Source organism: Camelus ferus, chromosome 13 (genome assembly GCF_009834535.1).
Source record: "Camelus ferus isolate YT-003-E chromosome 13, BCGSAC_Cfer_1.0, whole genome shotgun sequence".
NCBI classification, from domain to species: Eukaryota; Metazoa; Chordata; class Mammalia; order Artiodactyla; family Camelidae; genus Camelus; species Camelus ferus.
Window position 1 is genome coordinate 2,117,093 of NC_045708.1, and position 23,922 is coordinate 2,141,014.

General features: G+C 57.4%; 2 protein-coding genes across 9 annotated transcripts in view; one reads left to right on the forward strand and one right to left on the reverse strand.

The window, feature by feature from the left end:
- Positions 1 to 23,712, forward strand: part of DFFB (DNA fragmentation factor subunit beta) — a 39,386-nt gene extending 15,674 nt beyond the window's left edge. The window contains exons 7-8 of one of the 4 annotated variants that reach the window (XM_032495033.1): positions 8,578 to 8,646; positions 22,252 to 23,701. In XM_032495033.1, coding sequence (XP_032350924.1) covers positions 8,578 to 8,646; positions 22,252 to 22,483 — 301 coding nt within the window. In that variant the 3' untranslated portion in view covers positions 22,484 to 23,701. Of the gene's footprint in view, positions 1 to 8,577; positions 8,647 to 22,251 lie in introns of all 4 variants that reach the window. The other 3 variants (XM_032495031.1, XM_032495035.1, XM_032495030.1) reach the window with 3 other exon arrangements.
- On the reverse strand, positions 1,070 to 8,016 carry C13H1orf174 (chromosome 13 C1orf174 homolog). 5 transcript variants are annotated; one of them, XM_032495038.1, is made up of 5 exons: positions 7,859 to 8,016; positions 3,331 to 3,441; positions 2,111 to 2,593; positions 1,917 to 1,995; positions 1,070 to 1,614 (listed from the first exon to the last, which is right to left on the reverse strand). In XM_032495038.1, the coding sequence occupies exons 1-5, from the start codon at positions 7,871 to 7,873 to the stop codon at positions 1,379 to 1,381; spliced, it is 924 nt and encodes a 307-aa protein (XP_032350929.1). In that variant the 5' UTR covers positions 7,874 to 8,016; the 3' UTR covers positions 1,070 to 1,378. The 5 variants fall into 5 exon arrangements, with proteins under 5 accessions (XP_032350929.1, XP_032350928.1, XP_032350932.1 ...); XM_032495037.1 differs by having other exon boundaries at positions 3,331 to 3,459; positions 7,859 to 7,998; XM_032495041.1 differs by lacking the exon at positions 1,917 to 1,995.
- Positions 23,713 to 23,922: the final 210 nt, after the last annotated feature.

Consider the following 23,922-nt stretch of genomic DNA (forward strand, 5'->3'; position numbering starts at 1 on the left):
GCGTCCCAGGCCTGGAGTTCAGGCGTCGCATTTTGGTAGGAATGCAACCAGGCACCTCTTCTGCAGGTGAGCCGGTTCAGGACGATGCCTCTCGGTGGGGTGGGGTGGAGGGGTGGAGGTGGGACAGCATCTCCAGACCCAAGGCAGCTCGACCCACTTTTCTGAGCACAGGATTCAGTCATTCCTGCAGAACCCCCGGCTGTAAACTATTCTCCCTGGCTGCCATAGAAATGCTTTACCAGAAACACTGTCAAATTACTGAACAGCTTGTGGATCAATATGTCCCAAAGTCACGCAGAGCAGGGGAAGGGCACAGCGGCTGGTGGGACAAGCGCCACGTCGGAGTGAAGTGGCCGCGGGGAAAGGGGCCTCCAGGTGGGCACCGTGGCTGCGTCACGGAGAGTGGGAACTGCACAGGGCACTTTATTTTGCCCCCAGATGATGTTAGGTAAGACACTTCTGTGGGTCACAGGACACCGTAGGGGGTGAGCCTAGCTGCTGCCGTAACTAAACCAGAAACGTTTAGCTCAAACCCAGTAAGACTGCTGCTCACTCGTCAAAAGCCAGCACAGGCCTCCCGAGGTGCAGGCAGGTTTTCACCCTGTGCGTCGCCTGGGGATCCAGGCTCCCTCCGGGATGCCCTCCTAGTCCCCAGCCTTAGTGTCCTCTGCCAGCAGCTGGTGATAGGAGGCAGCAGGCAAGCAGGCCCACATCCCTCCCCACAGCCCCCTGGTGAGAACGCATCACAAGCGCGTCTCCGGCAGGGCAGCTGCGCCTGGCAACCCCACACCCCGGCGCAGAGCGCAGCCTCACTGGACGGCTGGCTTCCCTGCCATCTGGGAAGAGGGATGTGCGAACACCTGCCATCTGAGACCCCATGCCCAACGCATGAGGAGGGGCGTGGCCCTTCCAGCCCACGCTCCAGGGACTGTGCTTGGCCCTCACCTCTCCGCTGGGCGGTGGGTGCACGGGCTGAGCCAGCCTTACGAGTGTCAGACGAGACAGGATTCGTTTTTGGCACTTGGCTCCCAAACATTTTAGGAAGGAATACAACGCTAAGGAGATAAACTTCTTTGAAAACATTTTCAAAATATATTTTATTTCTTTTCCATATGTATTTTGCTGAATTTCCCAGGTAAACACAAGCTCCGCATACAGTAATAAAGGAGAGCTCTTTGAGAACCGCACTGATCAGTCAGGAGACTGATCAAATTTTGATTATGGAAAATAAACCTGCATATTATCAAAACTAAAGAGCGCCAGTGGGGTTTTCTTTACAAGACGTCTCTCAGGAGAGGGGGTGGCTCAAACCACCACCGCATGTGCAGACGCAGAGAACACATCCCGCGGAAACAGCAGCTTTACAGGCGAGGGCCCTTCAGTTCGGGGTCTCCCCGCGGCCGGCGGCGGGGTCGGCCGCTCTGACCCAGCGCGCTCCCGCGGGGACACCGCGCGGCTGGACCGGGGCTGCGCCAGTCGCGCACACGTGCGCGGGGATTCTGTCTACGTCTCTGCCTCGTCCCCATCGTCGTCGTCCTCTTTGGCCCTGAAGTGCATTTTCCTGAACTCGCGTCTGCTCATTGAAAGGCAGGTGGACGACGCCGGGGGGAGGTCCTTGGAGGGAAGAGGACACTCGCCTCAGGCACAGGTCACCCAGCAGCAGCGCCTGCCCCGCCTGCAGATGTGGGGCGCCCGACTCCCACTCCCCCCCAACCCCCGGAGCGCCCACCCCCCCGCCGGCTGACCGGGAGCGAGGAAGGGCACTGGGTTAGAAACCGAAGCCAGCCCAGCAAGGGAGGGGCAGTGTCCCCTGAACCACAAGCCACAGACACGCCAGCTGCCCCGCAGGGAGGTCAGGTCCGGACACACCGGCCCACGCCGCCCACCCCTGCTGGCCAGGCGAGACCCCCACTCACCATGGCAACCGTTCTCAGCTGGGGGCAGGCAGTGAATCAACTTCGGTTTTGGTTTTGCCCTCTCCTCCCGGTCAGAACCCTATGGCGTTTGATCTGCACCGTGGCAGCATTCACGGCCGTGCATGGAGGGGGACAGGCCCGAGCCTGGGGCCTGCTGAGGGCTGCCCCCCTGGGGCTGGGGGCATCAGCCTCACCTGCATGAGCTCCACGTTCCCGAAAAACCGGCTCACGGGCATGGGCTGGTTGCTGTCGTCGTCCAGGAGGGCGCTGTTGTCCATCTGCAGCGGCCCGGGGCCGGGCTCGGGCTCTGCCGCCCCAGCCCGCCTGGTGTAGCCGCCATTGGGGTCTTCTCCCGAGGGGGCACTGGGCCTTGGCAGGGACTGCCCATCCTCAGTCTGGGTTGGGCAAGCGTCGCTCCCAGCCCGGCGGGGCCCTGCGGGGAGGCCCGCCGCCTCTGGTTGTGTGGAACTGCCGGCCTTCCTTCCCGGGAGCGGTGCGCTGTCCTTGACAAATGCCAGAGGCTCGTTTTCACAAGGGGTCCCAGAAGGCACTCTGGGCACAGCAGCACGGTCCCTCTGGGGGGCTAGTTTCTGTAACTCTGATTTCGCAAGATGCCCTTTGTCATACTTGAACTTCTTGGAAGTCCGCCTGTCGGTGGCTCTGTGTGACGAGGAAGTCTGTCAAGAGAATAGGAGAGCACACACACCAGATCATGGAGCAGCAGCAAGAGAAGCCTCAGTCCTGGGGGATGGTGCTCGCGCCACACCCGTGACTTCTAGGACGCGGTCATTCCAGTGCCTGCCACCACAGGGACAGAATTGAGACACACGATGCCATCCTGCACCTGCCGCCCCCGAGGGCTGTCGGGTGCCCGAGCAGACTCAGAAGCGCGCGGCGCTGTATGAAGCCAGCCCTAGTGTCTGCTCACCTCTGCTGGAGCGGGAGCCGTGAAGGCAGGGTCTGTGCTTTGTGGCCGCAGCAGGCGCTCAGCCAGGGGCTGGTGTCAAACCAAGGCCAGCTGGACTCCCCGGGCCAGGGCTCAAGGGAGCAGATGGGACTCACAGCAGCCTCGGGGTCCTGTCCCTCCCACCCAGCCTGCGGGGGGGCCCTCGGGGCACTGAGCCCACGGCCCTGAGGGGGGAGCATGTGGATGGAGGGCGTGGCCACCTTCCCCTGGTCTGTTAGTGGTGCTCAGTGCTTTTCTTTGGGGGAGGAGGAGATTAGGTTTACTTATTAATTTATTTAACGGAGGCACTGGGGCTGAACGCAGGACCCCGCCCACGCTAAGCATGCGCCCTGCAAGTGCTCCCCCCGCTACGCCGTGCCCTCTCCCCGCAACGCTGTCTAACGAGACAGGTGCTGTGTGAAAGCGGACGCTCAGCCGAGTCCGTGTCTCTGCGCTGGCCAGGCTCACCTGACATGCCGTCCGGGCAGACGTGGTGATGCCGGCTTCCTGGGCCGAGGCCAAGCGGGCCGAGCAGCTCCGGGCTCGGAGGCGCGCTGAGGACCGCACTCCACCTGCGAGCTGGACCAGACCAGGAGGCTGGTCAGAAAGCGCCCTCGTGAGGACACAGAGGGTCCCCGAGTATGGAAAACCTGATGTCAGTCCCTCCCATCCCCATGTCTTTGTCATCTCTGTGGACAGACAGACACCTGTGCCCGGAACGTGCATGGTCACACACAGCAGTCTGGGCTGAAGGTGCAGGGTCCTGTCTCCACGGTCTGGGAAGCCTGGGTGCCCCCCGTCCCCTCACCTGAGGCTTCCAGAGCCTCCATTTGTAAGTCAGCAGATGTTAAGTCAATCTGGGTGTTTAAAATAAGCAGCATGCATCGTTGCTCAGAAGGTTGTTTAAGTTTTCTACGGCGTCCACGTTCTTGATAAAACGAGGAGAAGCACAACCCCCCTAGCCCCCCGTCAGATCACAGGGAGCCGGTCCTAATTCTGACTGCTTAAAGGCGCGGCTGCTGGGGGATGTACCCCACGTTCCCGCAACCCTCCGCTGCCACCTCACTCAGAATGCAGAGGAAAGTCTAGTTAACAAGGAATTAATTAAATCAACAAAACTCAATCATTTTACTTAGGAATAATCTCAAGTTTTCCGAAAAGCACAAAAATGCTCAGGGAAATGGTGCAGAGCCTCGCTCCGATTCCCTGCAGCCAACGACCGTCTGTCACGACTAAGAGACTGGCATCGGTGCCTCGCCGTTCACGAGACTCGCCTGTATCTGAATTTCACCAGCTTTTCCACAGATTCCTTTCTCTGTTCCAGGGTCGGTACCGCGGACACTTAGAAAACACTACACTTAAAGCTCAGGTGAGAAAGTGAAAATGAGAGAGGTGGGTGCTGGGGAAGAGGGCGCAGCAGGCAGGGCCCGACAGCGGCCGTCACAACGGCCAGGACCAGGGACGCAGATGGGGCCAGATGAGGGCGAGCGCCCAACGGCGGGAAAAGAAGTCAGAAAGCACACAAGCGGGTCCCGAGATCTTTGCAGCAGCTTCTCATCCACCCCCATCCCCTTCATCCCCGCCCACAGCCTGCAGCCCTCATGCCTCTGGAGGCCCCTGGAGGTGGCCGCTGGCTCTGAGAAACGTGACAGTTGGCAGAGAGCACTTAAAGGGGAGGTAAAGAAAAGCCAGTGACGTAAGGAAGGAGAGGGCAGCTTCCGCAGTAAGAACAAGGCGCTCCACCGACCCTCGCCTCAGTGACACTGGTGCAAAGTACAAGCACTCGTAATCTGTGGAAGTGGCCCTACGGGAGAGCAAAATGAAGGACAGTTACTCGAGAACACCTGAACGACTGTGGTGACCCAGGTGCAAATGTGTAGTGTCTGAACTTCAGGGGCCGCGCCCAGCTCCCAGGCTGGGGCCTTCCCCCGGGGAGCAGGATGGCTGCCTTTCTCCTTCTGTCCTCACCCTACCTGCTGTGAGGCTGAGGTGCCCAGTAGGCGCGGCTGAGAGGAGGGGACTCCCTCCTGCCGAGACCCCGCTCGTGGAGCCAGAGAACTAAGACCAGGACCCCAGCACCCTCGCCCCTCCTGGCGAGGTGGGCGCGCCTCAGGCTGCTGCCCACCACTTCGCTCCCGGCACTCAGCTCCTAGAGCAGGGCGTCACACAGAAAGGCCTGCCACTGTCCCCAGCCAGGAAGCCCCGGCACAGAGATTCTTCCCAGGGGAGAGTTAGGCATCAAAACCTAGAGCTCTCCATCTCTTCCTTCTGCACTGACAGCGGAGTGTGGAGAAGCTCGTGCCAGAGGGGTCCTCAAGGACAGTGGACGTTGCGATGAAAAGCAGCTGGGAGGAGAATCGAGGTAACCTGTAAGCCGGCTAGTCTGCAGGGAAGAACCAGGGAATCACACAACACAGCAGAGGGAGCCCTTCAGGGGTCAGAACAAGTATCAAACAGTGACCTTAGAAACTGTTCCTTTAAAGAAGCCAGAATGTGACTGGGTTAGTCTGCAGAAAATTTATGCCGTGTCATCACTGGAAACAACTGAGCCGTCAGCTGGCAACTGGTGGAGTTTAACAGCTGGGTGTGGTCAGAGAGAGGGGGGAAGAGAGCCCTCCTAAAACTACTGTTGACCCAGGTGACAAGCCAGGTGGCGGTGGGCACTGCCAGTGCTGCCCCCGAGAGCAGCACTAGGATAATCCACCCAGTCACTAAACGAATGAAAAGCACATTGACAGCAACAAGCCCCGGGGTGGGGTGGGGGCCAGTCCCTAGAGGTGCTGAAATATATTATCTAAAATGCCCAGATTTCAACAAAAAATTATTAAGCATGCAAGAAATAGGAACACACACCCGTACACTAGAATAAAAGTTGGCAACGAAAACTGCCTGTGAGATTGATCAGATGTTGAATTTATCAGAAAAGGATCTCAAAATAGCCATTATAAACATGTTCAAGAACTAAGAAAAAAGATTTGATGGCTGATTGCATCAGATAGAGATCATCAATAAAAGGACAAATTAGAAAACGATCAAATGGTAAATCAGGAGTTGAATATTACAATAACTGAAGTAAAAAGCTCACCAGGGGTAGCTCAATGGTGGGTGTGCAGTGGCAGAGCACGCGCACGTGAACTGGAAGACAGCCTGCTGGGCTGCACGAACGAGCCCGGGACAGAGAGACAAGAACGCAGAAAACGGGGAGCGCTCTGGAGAGACGGGGGCACCGTTCAGTGCTGCACACACGTGTAAGAGGAGAGAGGAAGGAAGAGAAACAGAACAAATAATGGCTGAAAACTCCCTGAATTTACTGAAGAACAACAATCCACAAAATCCAGAAATCTCCAAGAATGGAACTCCAAATATGATAAATAAATGCAAAGAGATTTATAAACAGACGCAACACTGTACAGATGTTGAAAAGCAAAGACAAGGAGAAAATCTTGGAAGCAGCCAGGGGAACATGACTCCTTACAAGCAAAGCCCAATAAACAGGCCGCTGAATCAGCGGAAGCAGTGGAGGCCAGATCACAGTGGGTACATTCAGACACTCAAAGTTCTCAAAGAGAGAACTGTCAACCAAGAATACTATACCCAACAAAGCTATCCTTCTAAAAAATTAAGACAAAAACACTTCAGGCATTTGCTGCTGCAGGCGCCCCTTACAGGAAATGCTAAAGGAAGTTCTTGAGACTGAAAGCAAGTGACCCCAGCCGGTAATTCAAGTCCACAGAGAAAAGAGCCCAACAGTAAGGTAATCGCGTTCTTACAGGAGGCCGTTTACATGCGTATGACCCACTTCCCCTGGGTGATGTGAAGAGCAACTGCATACACTGGGTACACAATGTGTGCAGGAATGTGCTCTATTTGCCTATAACAGCACAAAGCAGGTGGGTGGGAGCAAGGCTGCCCCCGGCTAAGGAAATGACCACAGGTGGTAAAGTATTCATGACGGTGTATCATAGGGTTTGTAACATTAAACGTTAAAAGCACACACCAGAAAAGTGGGTTAAGGGAACAGAGCTAAACAGGAGTGACATTTGTGTGTCTCACTGGAACTGAGCTAGTGCAATCTGAAACTGGGCCTGCCAGCTTACAAGGTACATGGTTAACCTAGAGCAATCACTGGGGGGAAAAAGAGTGAAAAAAATTATTGAACTAAAATGCTACATTCGAACAGGAAAACAAAACAGAGGTGTGAAGAAAACAAAAAGGAAAACGACGTGTGAATCCAACCAAGTCAATAACCCACTAAACAATCCATCAAAAGGCAGTGACGCGGGGCCGGGGCAGCGCCACTGCTGAGACCCAACCACGTGGGGTCTTCGGGAGACACACTCCAGGGTCCAAGGGACAAAGAGTAAAAGGAAAGCAAGTCAGGGGAGCCCAGGTGCAGCTCCCATCCCCCAGGGGCCCCTCGGCCTGGGCCCGCCATGAAGGCGACCCCTCCCCAGGCAGGGGCGCATCGTGTCCCAGTCCCTCGCCCCAGTTCAACCACCCGCCAGCGGCCGAGTGCCAGGAACGGGTGCCCCTCAATCCTCACCATCCTCCCGGGGGGACCCCTAACCGTGCGGGACCAAGCGAGGTCACACGCTGAGCGACCCCGGGCGCGGGTGGCGGCAGCAGGGGCACGCGAACCCCTGGCCAGGCAGTATCAGAAGCGCAGGGGGTCCAGGCCAGCTCTGGAGACGGGGCCCCGTTCCCGGGGCTGGGCTGGGATCCCCCTCTCTTCTCGGGGCCGTGGCCTCAGAGTCCCGCTCCTGGCATGCAGCCCTGGAGTCCCCACCCTGGGGCTGTGGTCCGGGAGCTCCCCGCCGGGGGCGGGCCCTGGCCCCCTTCCGGGAGGTGTGGCCCGGGAGCCCCTTCCCGGCGTCGAGGCCCCGGCCGAATCCCCCTCCTCTGGCGCGGCCCGTGGCTCCTCCTCCGCCCCCAGACAACCAGCGGCCAGAGCCCTCGCCCGGCCCGGCGCAGCTCCCCCCGGCCTCGGCCCCCTCACCTTCCGGCTCCTCATGAGTGTGAGCGGCGAACTGCCGCCCCCAACGCCGCCGCCAAAGCCCCGCGCCCGGCCTAACGCTTTCCAGCGGGGCAGTGAACCGACGGCCCTCGGCTCGCGGCGCGGCGTCTGACGTCATCAGAGGGCTGGCCAATCACAACCCGGCCTCTCCAGGCATGTGATCCAACAAAGTCGGAGTTTTACGTAGCGGACGGGGCGGCGGCCATGTTTGTGAGGGGCGCCTCCCGTGGGGCTCTGCGGCCGCCACGGTTAGGCCGGGCGGTGGCCATGTTTGTGAGGGGCCCCGGCCACGTGCGTGGAGGAGAGCGGGAAGGGCCTTCGCGGTGGTCCGGTCCGCGCTGGTCCGGCAGGCGACTGCCCTGCGGGACCTCCGGGCTTCGCGAACAGCGGTGCTCGAGGCCCTGGAGGCGGGCGCGTGGCCGCGCTGCCTTTTGCGAAGCCCCGCGGCCCTGGCTCTCAGGCCGGTGCGGCAGCGCCACGCGGACGAGCATGAGGTACGCCCGGTTGGTTCCCTGCGCTCCCCCGGGTCTGGGCCTCAACCCTTTCGGGCTGGGGGACACCCGCCCTCCGCGCCCGCAGAGACCCCTCTCCGGGAATCGCCCACCCGTCTCATTAGCCACGCGGGGACCGCACGCCTTTCACAAATGGAAGGCAGTGCTGTTTCCTTTTGTTACTACCGTTTTTTTTTTTTTTTTAAACAGGTGTGAACATTTGATTCAGACAGTTGTGCCAGAAACAATGGGTTTTCCAGTTAAACTGCAACGGCTGCAGTGAGTACCGCTGGAGGGTCCCTCTGCGCGTGGTTCCCCAGCAGAAGCGTGGTCGCCTGAGTCCATTTCTCTTCCAGAGGCTTTCATGGTCTTTGCTCTGAAGGAATGACTCCCTCAAAGCCTGGAAGTACAGCCTCTGTTCAGTGCATAAAAAATGAGGGTCCTTCAGGATCCCCAAGGGTGCTCTGCAGCGGGTCCTCTCTTTAGAAATGCCTCCTTAGGCGGTTAGGGGGAGCCCGTTCACTGAGATGGGCAGTGCGTGGAGACAGGTGCAGTTTGGTGTGCACACGGGCCCTTTCCATGCACACAGAGCACACTCACGTGTAACAGAAAAGAACAAACCTGACTCCAGGGTAGATCTGTTCCTTGAGCTCTAACCCTGTGCTCTGTTCCCTGGGCTGAGTCATGCTGGTTCTGCACCTTTTGTAAAAGAATGCTGCCTCTAGCCTGAAATGGTCAGGATGACCTATTCTCAACGCTGTGACCTTTAAGAGTATTGCACTTTTCCATTCATATAAAGATAAGTTGGAGAATAGACAGTAAAGTTTGTTTTGTTGAAGGTTTACAGGGAGGGACACCATGGTCTGAGCCACGTGGGCAGCTACAGGAACAAAGGATTCCAAGAACAAGGGAATCCTACACCAAGAAGTTTGCAACGACCAGCCACACCCCTCCCCCCCCTTTTTTTTAAGTATAAAAGGAGCCTGAATTCTGACTTGGGGAAGATGGTTCTCCAGGACATTAGTCTGCCATCTTCTCCGTCCGCTGGCTTTCCGAAGAAAGTCGCCCTTCCTTGCCCCGACACCGCGTCTCCCCATGTTTTGGCCTGTCGTGCCGCGGTAACACATGCACAAGTGCACGTGCTCACCTTCCTGGCCGTCTCCCTTCCCACCCCTGTGCTTGTCAATGAGCTGCTCCCCATTGCACACCGAAGGGAAAAGACAAATGTGGGCTGGCAGGAAATCCGTTTGAAGAGGAAACGAATCTAATCACTGCCAGCTGCTAAGAAAAAAACCAAAGTGATGCTGTGTTCAGTACCTCACCTGGCCCATTTCCAGTGAAGTTGGTTTCATAGTAAGCTGGGTTCTGTGGTTTTAATTTGGACTCCATAAGAGCTCAGAGTTGTCCTAAATAGGGGTTGATCCACACCAGCCAGTTTTGGGCTCCTACAGTAGTTGGTGGTTCGTGTCAGTGGAGATCAGTGCCCGCTGCTTGAGTGTGCCTGACTGGGTCCTCTCGGTGTCACTGGAGTTTAACATCCCAAAAGAACTCTCCATCTCTGGTCGCAGATCTGCTCTGCTTCCCCCTTCCCAGCCCCCAGTTTCTATGAATAGTATTTCCAGGCACCCAGCTGCTCAGGCCTGACCCCTGGGCCATCCTCAAGAGCTGGGGGACGCTTGTTGCGCACCTCCCATAAGCAACCGTCCCTGCTGGTTCTGGACTGCAAAGGCGCACTTGCCGGCACTGCTGGCACTGGGTGGTCACTGCTCAGTGGTGGCCGCCCGCCTCCCGCACCCTTCCTCCCGTATGTGGGGCTGGGCCTGCTCTCCTGCCCCACCTTCCGGAGCACCGCCCGGCCTTCCTTCACTCGCTGACCCCACGTGTGTCTGCTGAGCTCCTGTCGCAGCCGGGGCTGAGCTGGGCCTGGGGTCCTGGCGGTGGGGAGCTCACGCCCGGCCTGCCTTTTTAGTGCTTCAGTGCAGTGGAGGACGGGCGTTGCTGGAATAATCACACAGGGAATTGTGCATCTGCAACGGTGGTAAGAGCCACGGGGAGAAGCCACGTCAGGGGCAGCATGTGGGGTGTCAGGTCCACTCGGAGGTCAGGCAGGCTCCTTGGAGGAGGCGACAGTGGAAGCTGATCAGGAGTCATGTCTTCCCTCCTGGACCTCAGCCCCTTTCAGGGCCCCCAGGAGGAAACAGGCAGGAACTCAACAAGTAACTGATATCCAGCGGAGCCTCCGTCTGGGCAGAAGGCCGCCCCCTCCTGATGTGGCGGGAGGCCCTGCGCTGCCGGACGCACCACTCTTGGATTCTCCGCTCTCCTCATCTCCCGAGCCGCCACAACGGGGTGCAGTCTGTCCTGGAGGGCACACAGGACCCAGAACCAAAGTCACACTTCTGCACGTCCTCCTGGGCTCCTCACCTGAACTTTGTCTCTCTTTTTCTTCCTGATCAGCTGTACCCCCTGCCCTTCCAGGGTTACGGGCCCAAAGAGGGGTGTCCTCAGGACAGCAAGATGTTGTTTCTCATTGGTGGTTGGTCTTCCCCATGGATTGTAAGCTCCCTGAAGGTGGGGACTGTATTTTGCTTCCAACCATGGTCCCACAACCCAGCATAGTGGCTGGATCACTGGCAGGTGCCCAGGACATCCCTGTCGAGTGATGGATGGTGGTGGTGACACGTACTGAGAAACTGAGGATTGAAATTTCCGAGGAAACTTTATATTCTCAACCGTGACATAATGTTGAAGCTGCTGAAACACCGAGGTGTCCACAGCTCATTGTCTGCCTTTTACAGGTAACTCGGGGCTGGCGGGAAGCTGGAAGAGAATCTCCCACTGGTCAGCAGCCAGTGGATTCCTTAACTGGGGCCACCCTGGCTGGAGCACGGCTCCCTACTGCCCGCAGACGGTGGCCTGTATGATGATGGATTGTCTCTCATACCCTGACCTTTTATATTTAGAAGAAAGATATAACAGGTTTTTAAAAAGTGAGAGGCCCACAAGCAAAAACCCCCCAAACCAAAGAAGCCTCACAGCAGGATGAGAGCAGCCGGAACTCTGTCGCCAGAGGGGACACAGCGTGATGCAGCCGCCTGGAAGATAGCTGGGTAGATTCTTGCAAACCCACACCTGCTCTCACCGTGCGACCCAGCAGGCATCCCCTTGGTATTTACCCAAAGCAGTCGAAAGCTTGTGTCCACCCAGGGCTTCACACGGTGTTTGCGTCAGCTTTACTCTTAGTTGCTACCACCTGGAAGCAGCCAAGATGTCCTTTGGTAGGTGAATGGACAGATAAACTGTTGGGACCTCCAGACATTGGAATATTACTCAGCACTAAAAAGAGATGAGCTACCAAACCACGAGAAGACATAAAGGAATCTTAAAGGCTTATTGCCAAGTGGAAGAAGCCAACTTGAAAAGGATACATGCATACCATGTGATTCCAACAATATGGCATTCTGGCAAAGGCACCGGTATGGAGACAGTACAAGGATGAGTGGTTTCCAGGGGGCTGAGGGGTGGGGGGAGAGGTGACTGGCAGAGCACAGAGGATTTTTAGGGCGAAATATGAAAATCCTCTGTGTGATACCATAATGATGGCTACGTGTCATTATAAACTTATCCAGACCCACAGAGTGTACACCCCAAGAGTGAACCCGGTGCAAGCTCTGGGTGGTCATGGGTGGCCATGACGTCAGTGTAGGCTCGTCGCCTGTGACCAAGGTGCCGTCTGGTGGGGATGCTGGTGATGAAGGAGGCTGTGTGTGTAGCGGGGCAGGGATTTGTGGAAAATCTCTGCACCTTCCTCTCAATTTTGCTGTGAACCTAAAAATGCTCTAAAAAATAAAAAGTCTGTGGAAAGAAAAAATGTGATAAATTTCAGCAGTGATTTAAAAAAAAAAAAGGAAAAGCTCACAGCCTGATTTGTAGTTTTGATTGACCCTGAGAGTAAGTTTCCTCAGTAGCTTCCTCTCATGCCTGACTGGTGGGGCAGTCTCAAACTTCCAGCAGGGCGGCGTCTCACTCTACATGTGAGTCAATCCCACGCAAGTCTGCCAAGGTCCCGCCAGGTGCCAGCGACCTCAGGACACGGAGGTTGACAAGGATGTGCAGGCTCAGAGCCCCAGGGGGCACAGGAGAGGCTCACAGAGCTCCTGTGACCGTCAGAACGTGCCAGGAAGTTCCAGAGGGCCACTGGTGTTGAGCAGGAAAGGTCTCTGGAGTTAGGTTGGTCAAGGAGGGCTTTCCGGAGGAGGTGGCACTGGCCTTGGGCTTTACATGTGTAGGAAATGTCAACGCAGAGCTGGGGGAGCAGCAGGTGGAGGGCATTTGTGTGCCGGCGTCTGTGGGCGGAGCCCAGTGAGGCTCTTCTCGGAGTCTCCCTGGTGGCTGAACATCAGGGCGGTGTCCGCTGGCTGCTTTGCAGGCTCGTCAAATAGTCGGTGACATTAAAGCGCCTGTGAACAATAGGTCATTTCCTGCTTCAAATCGCCTACAACCTGCTGGGAAGGGAGGCCGACTGTGGGTCTGTTCCACAAGCTCACGGTTCAGTAAATTTGTGACCGTGGAAGGTTCTTTCCGGGGCTCCCCGAGCTCACAGCTGTTCCCACCTCCTCTTTGCCTCCTTGGCAGGAGACTTGGAAGATTCCTTATTCAGAATTTCTTGTTTTCCCTTGTTCACTTGGCTTTCCAATCAGGGCTTCTGTCTTTTGTCTGCAATTAATTGTGTGTGCGTTTCTAGGAAGGCTGACTGTGCTTCTGTTTTTATTGAGAGCAACTCCAGATCGCATGGGGGAGGCAGCCAGGGTGGAAACATGCATGAAGCAAAGCCCTCGTAAAGCGTCCACGTTCCGCCGCTGATGGGCGATGGGCAGAAACACAGCAGAATCAGCCAGGAGAGGCCTCCGGACGCCTGCACCGCGCGTTGTGACGGACATCGTTACAGGTTCGTTTCATTTATCGAGCTCTGCGCGTGCACCGCGCGGCAGCCCCGGAGGAGACCTGGCAGCCACATCACACGGCCCGGCCCACAGCCGGGAGGGGCCCAGGCTCGGGGTCTGGGAGATCCGCAGCCGTTCAGGTGGAGCCAGCGGAGGATGGCCGGGCGATTGGGCTTTGGGAGCTGCTGTGGTCCCCGTTTACTCTGACATCACAGCAAACACACTCCACTCGGGTGTTAATGGAACTGACTTGCAGAACAAAACACTCAGGCCCTGAACTCCGACATCGTCCTGGCATGGAAGCTTCCAGCAGTTCAACACATCCACTCGGTGGGCGGGGGGAGCGCAGTGGCCGTGTCCTTTGAGTAAAAACCCGGGGATTTGCTGAGCCTGGGAAAGGCTAAGTTTCCAGCTAGTGGAGAAGATGCCGTGTTATGAGGCCGTCTGGGCAGGCAGGAAGAGAGACACACGGAAGAAAAGCTCTGTCTCTTCCGGGAGCCCCCTGGCCCTCAGGCCGGGGTGGGGGGGCGCCGCTGGGGGAAATGGGCTTAGATGGCACTCACGCGCAGGGAGGCTCAGACTGCGAAGGGAACGTGGAATGAGTCTCTCGCAGCAGATTTAGCTCTGCTTCCCACTCCCCCACGCTTGCCGGTTCCATCGCTCTCGGCTTGTTTGGCTAAACGTCAGTGGCACGCTAGGGACGGCCGCCAAGCATATGAATTTGCCCGTAAATGTGGCGGCCGTCAACGGGTGACGGCGGCTTTCCCTCCGTGGCCATGTGATGCACGCGGCCGTGCACAGGAGCAGTAGCTGTTCAGGTACCTCCTGGTTTGAAGGCAAATTGCCTCCATCAAAGCCCAAACGTTGTGGGACCCTGCCACCCCCGACGTGGGGAAGGCCACCCAGGAGAAGGCACCGCTGTGGCTCTGCGTGTCCTCACTGATGTCCCTTTCTGGCTAGACGCAGAACCAGTTAGTGCCAGGAGCAATTGACCTCAAGTCTAGGTCCGTTCCTGCCAGGCCCTCACGGAGCTAAATTTCATCAGATTTCAAATCCATCAAGTTTCATCTGGGCTGCAGAGACATGACAAGGTGCCATACCCTCCCAGCTATCAGTAAGGGTGACGAGGCCCTCAGAGGGGGACCCTAGCCATGGGTGGGAAGAATGGGGGGACAGACGCAGGATGGCAGGAGTGTCTGCCTGGGAGGACGCGTGGCGCACAAAGCCCTTCTTTCCAGAAGCATTTCAACTGCTTGAAAGACCGGAAAGGCACTGATACGCAGTTTTGCTTTCAGTGATGTGGGACTGGAGAGATTTTGCACCACCAGCATTTGCCTGGAAACAAGGCAAGCCTGGGGGAACCCCATCTGTCTCCCCGAACCACGTGGCTGGTGGCTGGTCCAGGAAGGGAGAGAGGTATTCAATAGGGAAGGTGGTTAACTCACAAAAACGTAACTGACGCCAGTCTGCGGGTGAGCTGGGGTCCTCGGGGGGCCGGAAAGATCCCATCCCACGTCAGTCAGCGGGGTCTGCCCTCCTCCACGGGCACAGGCAGCAGAGTGACAAATGGCCAGTCTCCGCTCAGGCTGGCTGGCTCCTCTGCCTGCAGGAGTCCCCGTATCCTTGAAGGACACCGGCCTGTTGACGCACCCCCACCCTGCTGCCTCCTGGGAATCTAGAGCAGACTCAGGTCAGCGCGTGTCCAGGCAGCTCAGCGCTGGATAAATGTCGCTGGACACAGATTTAAGCGGCATAGACAGGGATGCCGGTGGCCCCTCCACAGCGGCCAACAGGTGCGCACTAACGTCACGGATGTAACCTTGCTTCTCAGGTGGTGACTCTGCCGAGGCTGGCTCGCTCCGCGGTTCTCTCCCGGCTGCTTGATGAAACGGTCTCACCTGTCTGGCTCCGGCGCGAGCTCCCCTCCTGCCTTCTTTTCAGCCTGAGCACGAAACGGGAGGCAGATCGTGCTTTGCTATCTGGTCTCTCGGTTCGTGGGATGTTGGCTCGTGGACAGGGAGCAGCTTAATAAGGTTTGTGCCTTAGGAGGGTTTTACGGCTGAGCCATCTGGAAATCTTGCACATTTTCGAGCTGAGGCACGAGCTTAGAGGTGAAAAGGTGAGGATGATCTTTTCCTACGGATTTGCCGATCCCAGGGTATCTACCTTCGGTATTCCAGAGGATGGATTTACACCAGATCAGGAGATGGAGAACGATGTTCATTCTCTCTCTCTTTCTCTCTCACGTGCTCACGCACACAGGCACACGCACGTGGGTGCAGGCTGGGGGGTTCAGACCAACTACAAAGTTAAAGGACACAGTCCGCAAAGACCTCATTCAGCTGCAAGTTTGGGGGTCCCCAAGCCCACCCTCAGACTTGCTCGTTCTCCGGAAGGCTCATAGGACCCACGGGAGTTGTCACCCTCACAGCCACGGCTACTTGCGGGGAAGGGACGCAGATGGAGACCAGCCAAAGGAGGAGACGTGCAGGCCGAGGCCCGGGAAAGCACCCCAAGTGCAGACCCTGCCCCATGGAGTCTGGACGCCTCACTGTCTTGGCACTGGCATGTGACAACACTCGGGGACGACTGCCCACTAGGGAGGGCCTCCTGAGTCTCAGTGTCCCGTACCCTGACTAGGTGGGGCTCCATGACAGGCATGACTGATGATCGAGCGACTGAGGACTGATCAATGGTGGATTTCTCACATCGTTGACCCCCGTCTCCAGGCGGCTGATACCCGGGACCCCCCTCCCTAAATCATGAGGTTGGTCTTTCCGGCCCGGCCAGCCCCACCCTGAGACTTCTAGGTGAGGCTGTCTCCCACCCACATCAGTGGACTATTTGGGGTGACCGGAGGCTCCCAGGAAACCAAAGACATTCGTATCAGGCAGGGCGTCTTAGGGCTGACTGCGCAGAAGCAGGGGCAAAGGCCTGGTTAAATTCTCTAACACACAAACAGAAGGAGAAAAAGAGAAAATGTTGCTCTGTGGGTCTGTAACATCCCCATTCACAGGCTGGTTGGAAATTCTTATCTCTTTTTTCCTGATTGCTGTTGAATTCCCTGGAACCAATGCCTATTGTATGTACCTGATTACAAAGGAAAAGATGTTATAGAACATTCTTCCTCTCAGGAAAAAATGAGGCACCCTGCCCTTTTCTCAGTGAGAGAGAATGTTCTTTTGAATAATTTTTTAATTTACTAAATTGTTTTTGAAGCTGTGGCTTCGAGGATGCTGTCTTCCAGCAGAGAGGCGTGCAGATAACAATGTTTTAATACTTGCCTTGCCCTGGAGGGTGGCCGGCGGCGGCCTGGGGGCTGCGGTACCGTGGCGATCTGTAAGACCGCTCCTGTTGTCTCGCCATCACCACAGAAGCAGGGGCCCAGGCCGCACGGCACAGCCTTGCTCCTCCCCGAGACCACGGGGACCCCAGCGAGGCTGCGCTCTCCAGCCCCACCCAGAACGACCCTGGCTGCTGGTGCAGACCAGAGACCAGCCTTCCCTGTCTGCTGAGAAGTGAAAGTATCCATATCCCCAAAGAGCTGTTGCTGTCTGCTGTTCATTTACTGCCTGGAGTTTAAAAAAAATTCTGTGTTTTAAGGTCAGGAAAATTTTGACGGTCCCACCACGGCGGCGCCCGAGTGGGTGGTTACGTGCATCACCCGCAGGGCAGGGAACTGCGTCTAAACAGTGACCCTTTTGTCTTGGGATGCTCAGTGACTGCCTTTAAACTTTGCCGCCAGGATGCTGGGCGTCAAGTACCGCTGACTCCAGGAAGCAGCAGGGCTGCTGCCCAGGTCCGCGGTCCAGGCGGGAACACCACCCCCCTCCCGAGTCTCCCTGCCTGGGCGGCCTTCATGCCGTGGACCCTGAACCCTGGGGTCAGCGTGTGGGGCCGCACCAGAGGGCTGGGGCTGGAGCTGGGGTGCCGAGCAGGATGGTGGGGTGTGCGGAGTGGGGACCGACGCCGGGCGCTGGATCTCGGGGCGCTTCCTGGGGACGGTGGGGAAGCAGGTTGTGCAGCCATCATAAGGGGCGTGGCCCCAGCTCTGCAGACACAGCCCTGCAGAGCTGCACCAGGGCCTCACCTTTGCAGAGAATTGGGTGTCTACTTGCAAAGGCTGCTGACACTCGAGTGGGACTTGCTGGGAAAAGAGGGGTCCCTAGCAGGCCACTGGTAACCGCGGAGTGAGTAAGCAAGTTGTGGTGACAACAGGGACGTCCTGGTGTCCGAGCCCCACGCTGCCGGGCCTCGTGCGGCCCCCGTTTTCCTTTCCTTTTTTCCTTCTTTCTTTTCTTTTTTTTTAAACTAGCTAATGCCCACATTTTATTTGTATTTCCTTAAATTTTTTTCAAAATTTTTTTTTTAAATGCAGGTACTGGGGACGGAACCCAGGACCTTGTGTATGTTAAGCATGCGCTCTATCACTGAGCTCCACCTCCCCCTGCATTTCCTTAATGTTTATCTAATGTCCCTCTCCTGTTCTCGGGGCCCAGCTAGGGCTTCTGAAGCTGCTCTGGGCTGTTCCAGCTTCTTAGACTTGCCTTGTTTTTAATGCCCCTGACGATCTGACTGGCCGGGAGTTTTGTAGACCCCTCCTCAGCAGGGATCTGCCTCGTGTTTTTCTCATGATCAGACTGGAGTGTGGGTTTTGGGAGGAAGACCACAGAGGCGAATTTCCACTTCATCCCACCGTGTCAGAGGTTTCTGCCGTCAACGTAACTTAGCGCTGCTGACTTTTTGTTTCGTGGCGTAGGGCTGACTCACAATGCTGGGTTAACCTCTGGTGCGCAGCTTAGTGGCTCGGTTATACGTACTCATTCCTTTCCATTCTCGGCGATTGCAAGGCGCAGAGTGTAGTTGCCTGTGCCCCACAGCAGGACCTTGTTGCGTGTCTGTTTTGTATGCAGTAGTGTGTATCTGCTCATCTCAAACTCCCAGGTTACCCTCCTCCCTTCCTCTTTGGTACCATGAGTCTGTTCTCTGTGTCCTGGGGCCTCACATGTTTTTTGAGCACATCTGGGGGGGCCTGGCTGGCTTTAAGCCTCTTGCGTGGGTTATCTCATCCTCCGCCCCCCACCACGAGATAGCTTCTCTCTTGGCCCCGTGTACACCTGGGAAACTGAGGCCCGGAGACGGGACATGACTTGCCCAAGGCCACACAGCAAGGAGCAAGGAGGTGGCAGGTCAGGATCTGGCCCCAGACACCCCACTTCACCCCACCTGGGCCTCTGCAGGGGAGAAGCCCTGACCGCGGGGAGGGGCTGGGGGCTGAGCCCGTGGTAAGGGCGGCTGCTCCCTGGGCCTCCTCGCCCACCGAGTCTGGTGTCCTGGGTCCCCGACACCAGGGGGCAGGATGAGACAGAGAACCGCAGCAGCGGCTGGGAAGGCTGGCTCCCCTGCTGGTCCTGCTCTCAGGGACAGCGGGGGCAGAGAAAGTGGCTGCTTTTCTAATGACCTTCAGGACTCCCCCCCCCCCCCAAGCTGGCCAGGAGCCAAGCGAACAGCTGCTGCTTCTTTGGAAAATGTGAATTTTCAGCTTCTCGGGTTCCCAACAAACACCTTGGTGAACACCAGGGAGTGAAATCAGCGAATTAAAAGTTAATTAAGGAGAATCAGCAGCTGCTTTCGGCGCGGGGCTGTCAGGAGAGGGGCTGGCCTGCCCTCTGGTCTGGAGGTGACGTGGGTTCCCTTGGGGGTCCCCATGGGTTCTGTGCTGGGAGTGGGGGTTTCCTGGTGAAGAAGTTGCCTTCTTTCTGCCGCCCCAAGTTTTGCCTCTGGCCTGGGGCTGGCTTATCCCCCTCTGATCCTTTGCTGGTCTTTGCAAGCATATTTGCTGCCCATGGACCATCCTGTGTGAAGGCGGGAGTCCAGCCCTCCCCTGAGCCCGCCAGGGCAGACCGTCCCATCCAGAGGGCGTCCGCGAGCCCTGGCCCGGCCCGCTGGGACCTAGGAGGCCATGTGGGACTTAGGACTCGGGGAGATTTGTCCCTCCCTCTCCTGCTCCGCACTCTCCTGGACTTTGAGAAAACACCCACTCTCTTGTGGGGTCACAGGTGAGTCGTGCCGGAGGGCCCATGGGGATCTGCTGGTCCAAATCCCGTGTTCACAGAGGGGGTTGGAGGCCTCGGGGGGCTCTTGTTGTTGAGATTTGCTTGTGACATTATTGTCTGGGGCCTCCACTGGACAAGCTTAGGTGAGAATTGATTTTGAAATATAGATTATTCATTTGTTCAACCAGAACTTACTGAGTATCTACCAGGTGCCTGTCATTGATGTGGACAATGTTGGGGGCACGCTGGCCCCAAATGCCTGTGCTTGTGAACCTCAGGGCCTAGGGAGATGGAGGTAAACAGCACAGCTAAGCAAGCCACGGGAGGCCAAGGGAGGGCGCTGGGAGACAGAATGGGCCGGGGGGAATGGGGAGCCCTGGGGAAGCCCCCGCGACTTTAGCAACGGCAATGCAGAGACATTGAGGCAATGAAAGCCCGCAGTCTGGGTCGGAAAGTGAGGCCGGGATGGCCTCAGTGACCCCTGCAGGGAGGTGAGAAACAGCCAACTGCATCTCCTGGGGGTTTCCTGGGCCACGGGGCCTCTGCAGGTGGCTCTGATGCACTGTGACAGCCGTCCTACTGGGGAATAAGGGAGAAAATCCTGCAGGGCACATGGCCTGATTCCTGCCTGTGACAAAGCACCGGCAGGGACCCCTGGGCACCATCTCAAGGCCATCTGCAACAATGCATTCTACGTGTCACTTGGGCTGGGCCACGGTGCCCAGATGCAGGGCCTACAGTTGTTCTGGATGTTTCTGGGAGGGTGTTTCTGGATGTGATCAACCTTTAACTCAGTGGGCTCCATGGTGTGGCGGGCTGCATCTGATCAGGTGAAGGTCTGCGTAGCACCAGAGGCTGATGTGGCCCGAGCAAGAGGAAGTTCTGCCGCAGACGGACTTGGGACCTGAACCACAGCACCGGCTCTTCCTACGTCTCCAGCTGCAGGTTTGGGGCCAACGGCCTCCGCGGCTGTGAGCCAGTCCTTGGACTAACTTTCCGTGCACGTACACGTCCTTTTGGTTTTGTGGCCCTGGAGAATCCTGACTCACACACAGCGGGACACATCTGAGGTTTCCTGAGGCAGAAGAAGGAGAAGGTGGTGACTGTCTGAGAAGCAGCGCCCAGCGAGAAGAGCATCCCTCACGGGCTTGGGGGAGGGGTCTGCGGTTCCGCGACAACGACCGTGTGCGTGTGTGTGACGTCACGGTTTGCCGGAGTGAAAGGTTCCCGTCGTTAGGCTGTGCCGCTGATGGCTGTGCCGACGCCGCCCCACTGGCCCCAGCGAGGCCTCCCTTTAATGCACAGCACACGTAGCCATCCCCCTTCCTCCGGCAAGGTCAGCCTACGGCCCTCCAGGGTCGATCGGCCCTCAGCCCCTGCAGGCGGGCGGCCGGCTCGCTGCAGCCCCTTTCCCTCGGTGGCCGATGCTGCACCTGCGCTCGGAGGTCCCTGCCTCACGAGTTCCTCCGGAAAGAGGAGTGGAGGGGACCTTACTGTCACCCTTCTGAAGCACCCCTTGGTCCTTCCGTCTGCACTGGGTCCTCTGTGCCTTTCTCCCCTCCTCCTCAGCCCCTGCGGTGGACTCTCCCCAACTCCTGAGGGTTCAGACCCTCCATCTCCCCCCCATTCAGAGGGCTGGGTCGTCTGCTGTCAGCTCGCTGCCCCGTTCTGCGAGGCTGGAAGCTGCCCCCCCAGGTGGGTGGGGTTGGCTGGTGCGACAGAGGCGGTGAGGTCTTCGGGGCGGCCGTAAGCTCCAGGGAGGTCCCCGCAGCCAGATGTGGTGGTGAACACAGCGGCTCTGACATCGTGCTGGATGGGGCAGGGGGTGCTCAGCCGGCCCTCTGTGGAGACCCAGCTGCGGTCCCATGTGGGGGCTTCAGCTTCTAAGACACAGTTTTCTTCCCCTCTCCCAGACCTCAATCCCTGGCCACCCTCACATGCATAAAGGCCTCAATTCCTGTAAGAAACTCCCTTTTCCTGCAACATGGAGGGTGCTTGTGTCTTTTTGGTTGGCTTCAGACTGGCCTGCACTGTGCACTCCCAGCGGAGGCCTGGCTCCCATGAGGTGGAGGCGTGTCTGCACTGAGCATCCAGCTCTCCGGCTCCCCAACCCCCGTCACACACGAACTTCCCAGCAGCTCCGGGAGCATCTCTGTGTCACCAGGAGGTCCACTGGCGGGTTCTGCCATTAAACAGAAGAGAGACGCTCCCCAGACAAAGCCAACACCGCCAGGGCACAGAGGACAGACGCGGGTGCCGGACAGGGTGCTTACTGTCCGCTCCTGGCTTCCCCTTCCAGGGGAGAGACATCCATCCACTGGAGGCGCCTAGCTGGTCTGCTGCCCTGTCTCCTCCCTCTGCAGTGGGGGAACCTTCCAATTCAGGCAGCCTTGACCCACCTCTGCCGGCTGGAGGCAGACAAAACAGGAGACCTCCTGAGCTGACGGGCGGGCCTCTCCTCCCCAGCTCTGCCTGGATCAGGGGAGGCAGCCAGCCAGGCGAGCGTGTCTGCCCATGACTCAGCTCTTCCTGTGGGGGCGCCCCAGGTCTGCGCTGGGGCAGGGACCCTGCTCGGCTCTGCCCACAGCTCACCCCCAACCATCCACGACAGCAGTGCGATTCAGATTCTCCACCCGCTGGCACATTTGTCCCATTTCTTATTTGGTTCTGACAAAAAATGTCACTCGCCCTCTGGTTCTATGAGGAAGAGGTCATTAGCCACTGCAGTCACTGACCTTCAACTCGTCCTTGAAGAGAGTTCAGGACAGAGCTCAGGAAGGAGGCGCTCTGTGCTCTGGGAAGACTGGCGGGGCAGGCCTTCAGATAGTTAGATATTTTGGGGAGAAGAGTTTCTGAGCCCGCTTCTCGCATCTTCTCCCTCCTAGAAAAGCACTGAAGTCACTGCTGGAGACACCTGCCCCGGTGACGAGCAGCAGCCGTCTACCGACACGTGGTTCTGAGCGCACGCGCCCCTTCTCCAAGCTCACGTGCGCTGACCGCCCCCCGCCTCTTCGGAGCAGCTCCTCAGAGCTCCTGAGAGGCTGTCTCCTGGCTAGAGTCCTCAGCAAGTCCCTGAATAAAACCGAAGCTCACCGCTGTCATCTGTGTTTCAGTTGACAGTTCAGGACTTGGGTGGGAAGAAAGGGGACGTTATTTGGCTCTTCAGAGACCTGGACAGCAGGCGGCTGTAGAAACAGCAACTCTCTTTCCTCGACCTTCATATTTCCCTCGTGCTCTGGACCCAGAATGCATGAGTTGGGATCCAGGCTCAGCCATGGACTTATGAGTGGCCAGGGACACTTGCAAATCCCTGGTCCTCACAGTAAAATGCAGGTAAAAAAAGTCTCACCGATGCTTCCAGAATCAAGTGGGAAGCAAGCTCCCTGCAGTCTGTGGGGACCACGTGCAAACTGGTCCCCTCCACAGGACGTGACTCACATTCTCCCCCGTCCCAGGAACCTCGAGGCCCTGGCCGTGGGCCACCCTGGGACCAGGTGGGGAAGGAGTAAGGGTCCTGACTGTGGCCAAACCCTTCCTTTGACGCCTCCTAGCCCTTACACGTCCCTTTGTATGCATGTGTGTGGGGCACATGTTCTAACCAGATGAGACCAGCACTGAACGCAAGTGCAGCTGCTCCCTGCTCGAAAGGCCAACACTCGAGAGACAAGTGTTGGTCGAAAAGGAAAGGTTGTGTTACTCAGGAGGCTGGCAACCTGGGGGGATGGCAGACTCACGTCCCGAGAGCACCACCAAGTCTTAAAGGCAGTGTCAGGGGTGTGAGCTGCTCAGCACAACTCTCGGATGGGTTGAGACCAAGGTGAAGTTCGGAGCATCACCCATCTTCTGGTTTCAAGCAGTGGTCTGGGGTCTACATACCTGCAGTTAACAGTCCATCTAGTGGGGGTCTACTTCCTGCAAAAAAACAGCTTAAGAATGTGCCAGCCCTTCGTCTGTATTTCAGGGAACTAGGTGTTCAGGGACCCTGCTGCGTGGCTGGTTTATGGTCTCCGTTGTCACCAGTCTCTGGCCCGACAAGCCTTCTGCGTTTCTACATCTTCACATTTCCTATCACTCACGCTTGAGCCAGCCCCGAGAGACTCAGGGGAGACTAAAGCATAAGGGGCACGGGGGCTTCTGTGCGGGTTCACTCTCCCCTTTCCTCTGGCGCCCGCCTGTCTTGAGGGGAGCAGGTGTGGGCAAGAGAGGGACCTCAGCAGAGGAACTCGGCTTTGGGGCGACTTGGTTTCAACAGGAAATTAAAAAACTCTAAGTAAGTCTAAAAGAGTTTTTTCAAGAATTTTAAAATCAAATTATAAGCGATAAGAAAACACTGTGTTCCAGGACAGTGGGCGGCATTTTTCGTTCTTTCTTAGTGGTTTATAAAATGATGATCCACCTTGGATCTGATGAAATGGGATGAAATTTACTTCAGGCAGATTCACACAGACCTGAGCTCAAAGCTTAGCCCTGTGACTCAGCAGCTGTGTGAGCGTGGGCTGTGCCTTGGCCCCGCTGCCTTACCTGAGAGTGGGGCTCACTTGGGTCAGACTTCCTGG

Bases quoted from the DNA above. Each gene is read 5' to 3' on its own strand.
- C13H1orf174 (XM_032495037.1), bottom strand. The intron at 2,594-3,330 runs GTGAGCCTGGCC...TTCTCTTGACAG, and splicing joins CTGCCCGGACGGCATGTCAG to ACTTCCTCGTCACACAGAGC. The intron at 1,615-1,916 runs GTGAGTGGGGGT...CTTCCCTCCAAG, and splicing joins AGCTGAGAACGGTTGCCATG to GACCTCCCCCCGGCGTCGTC.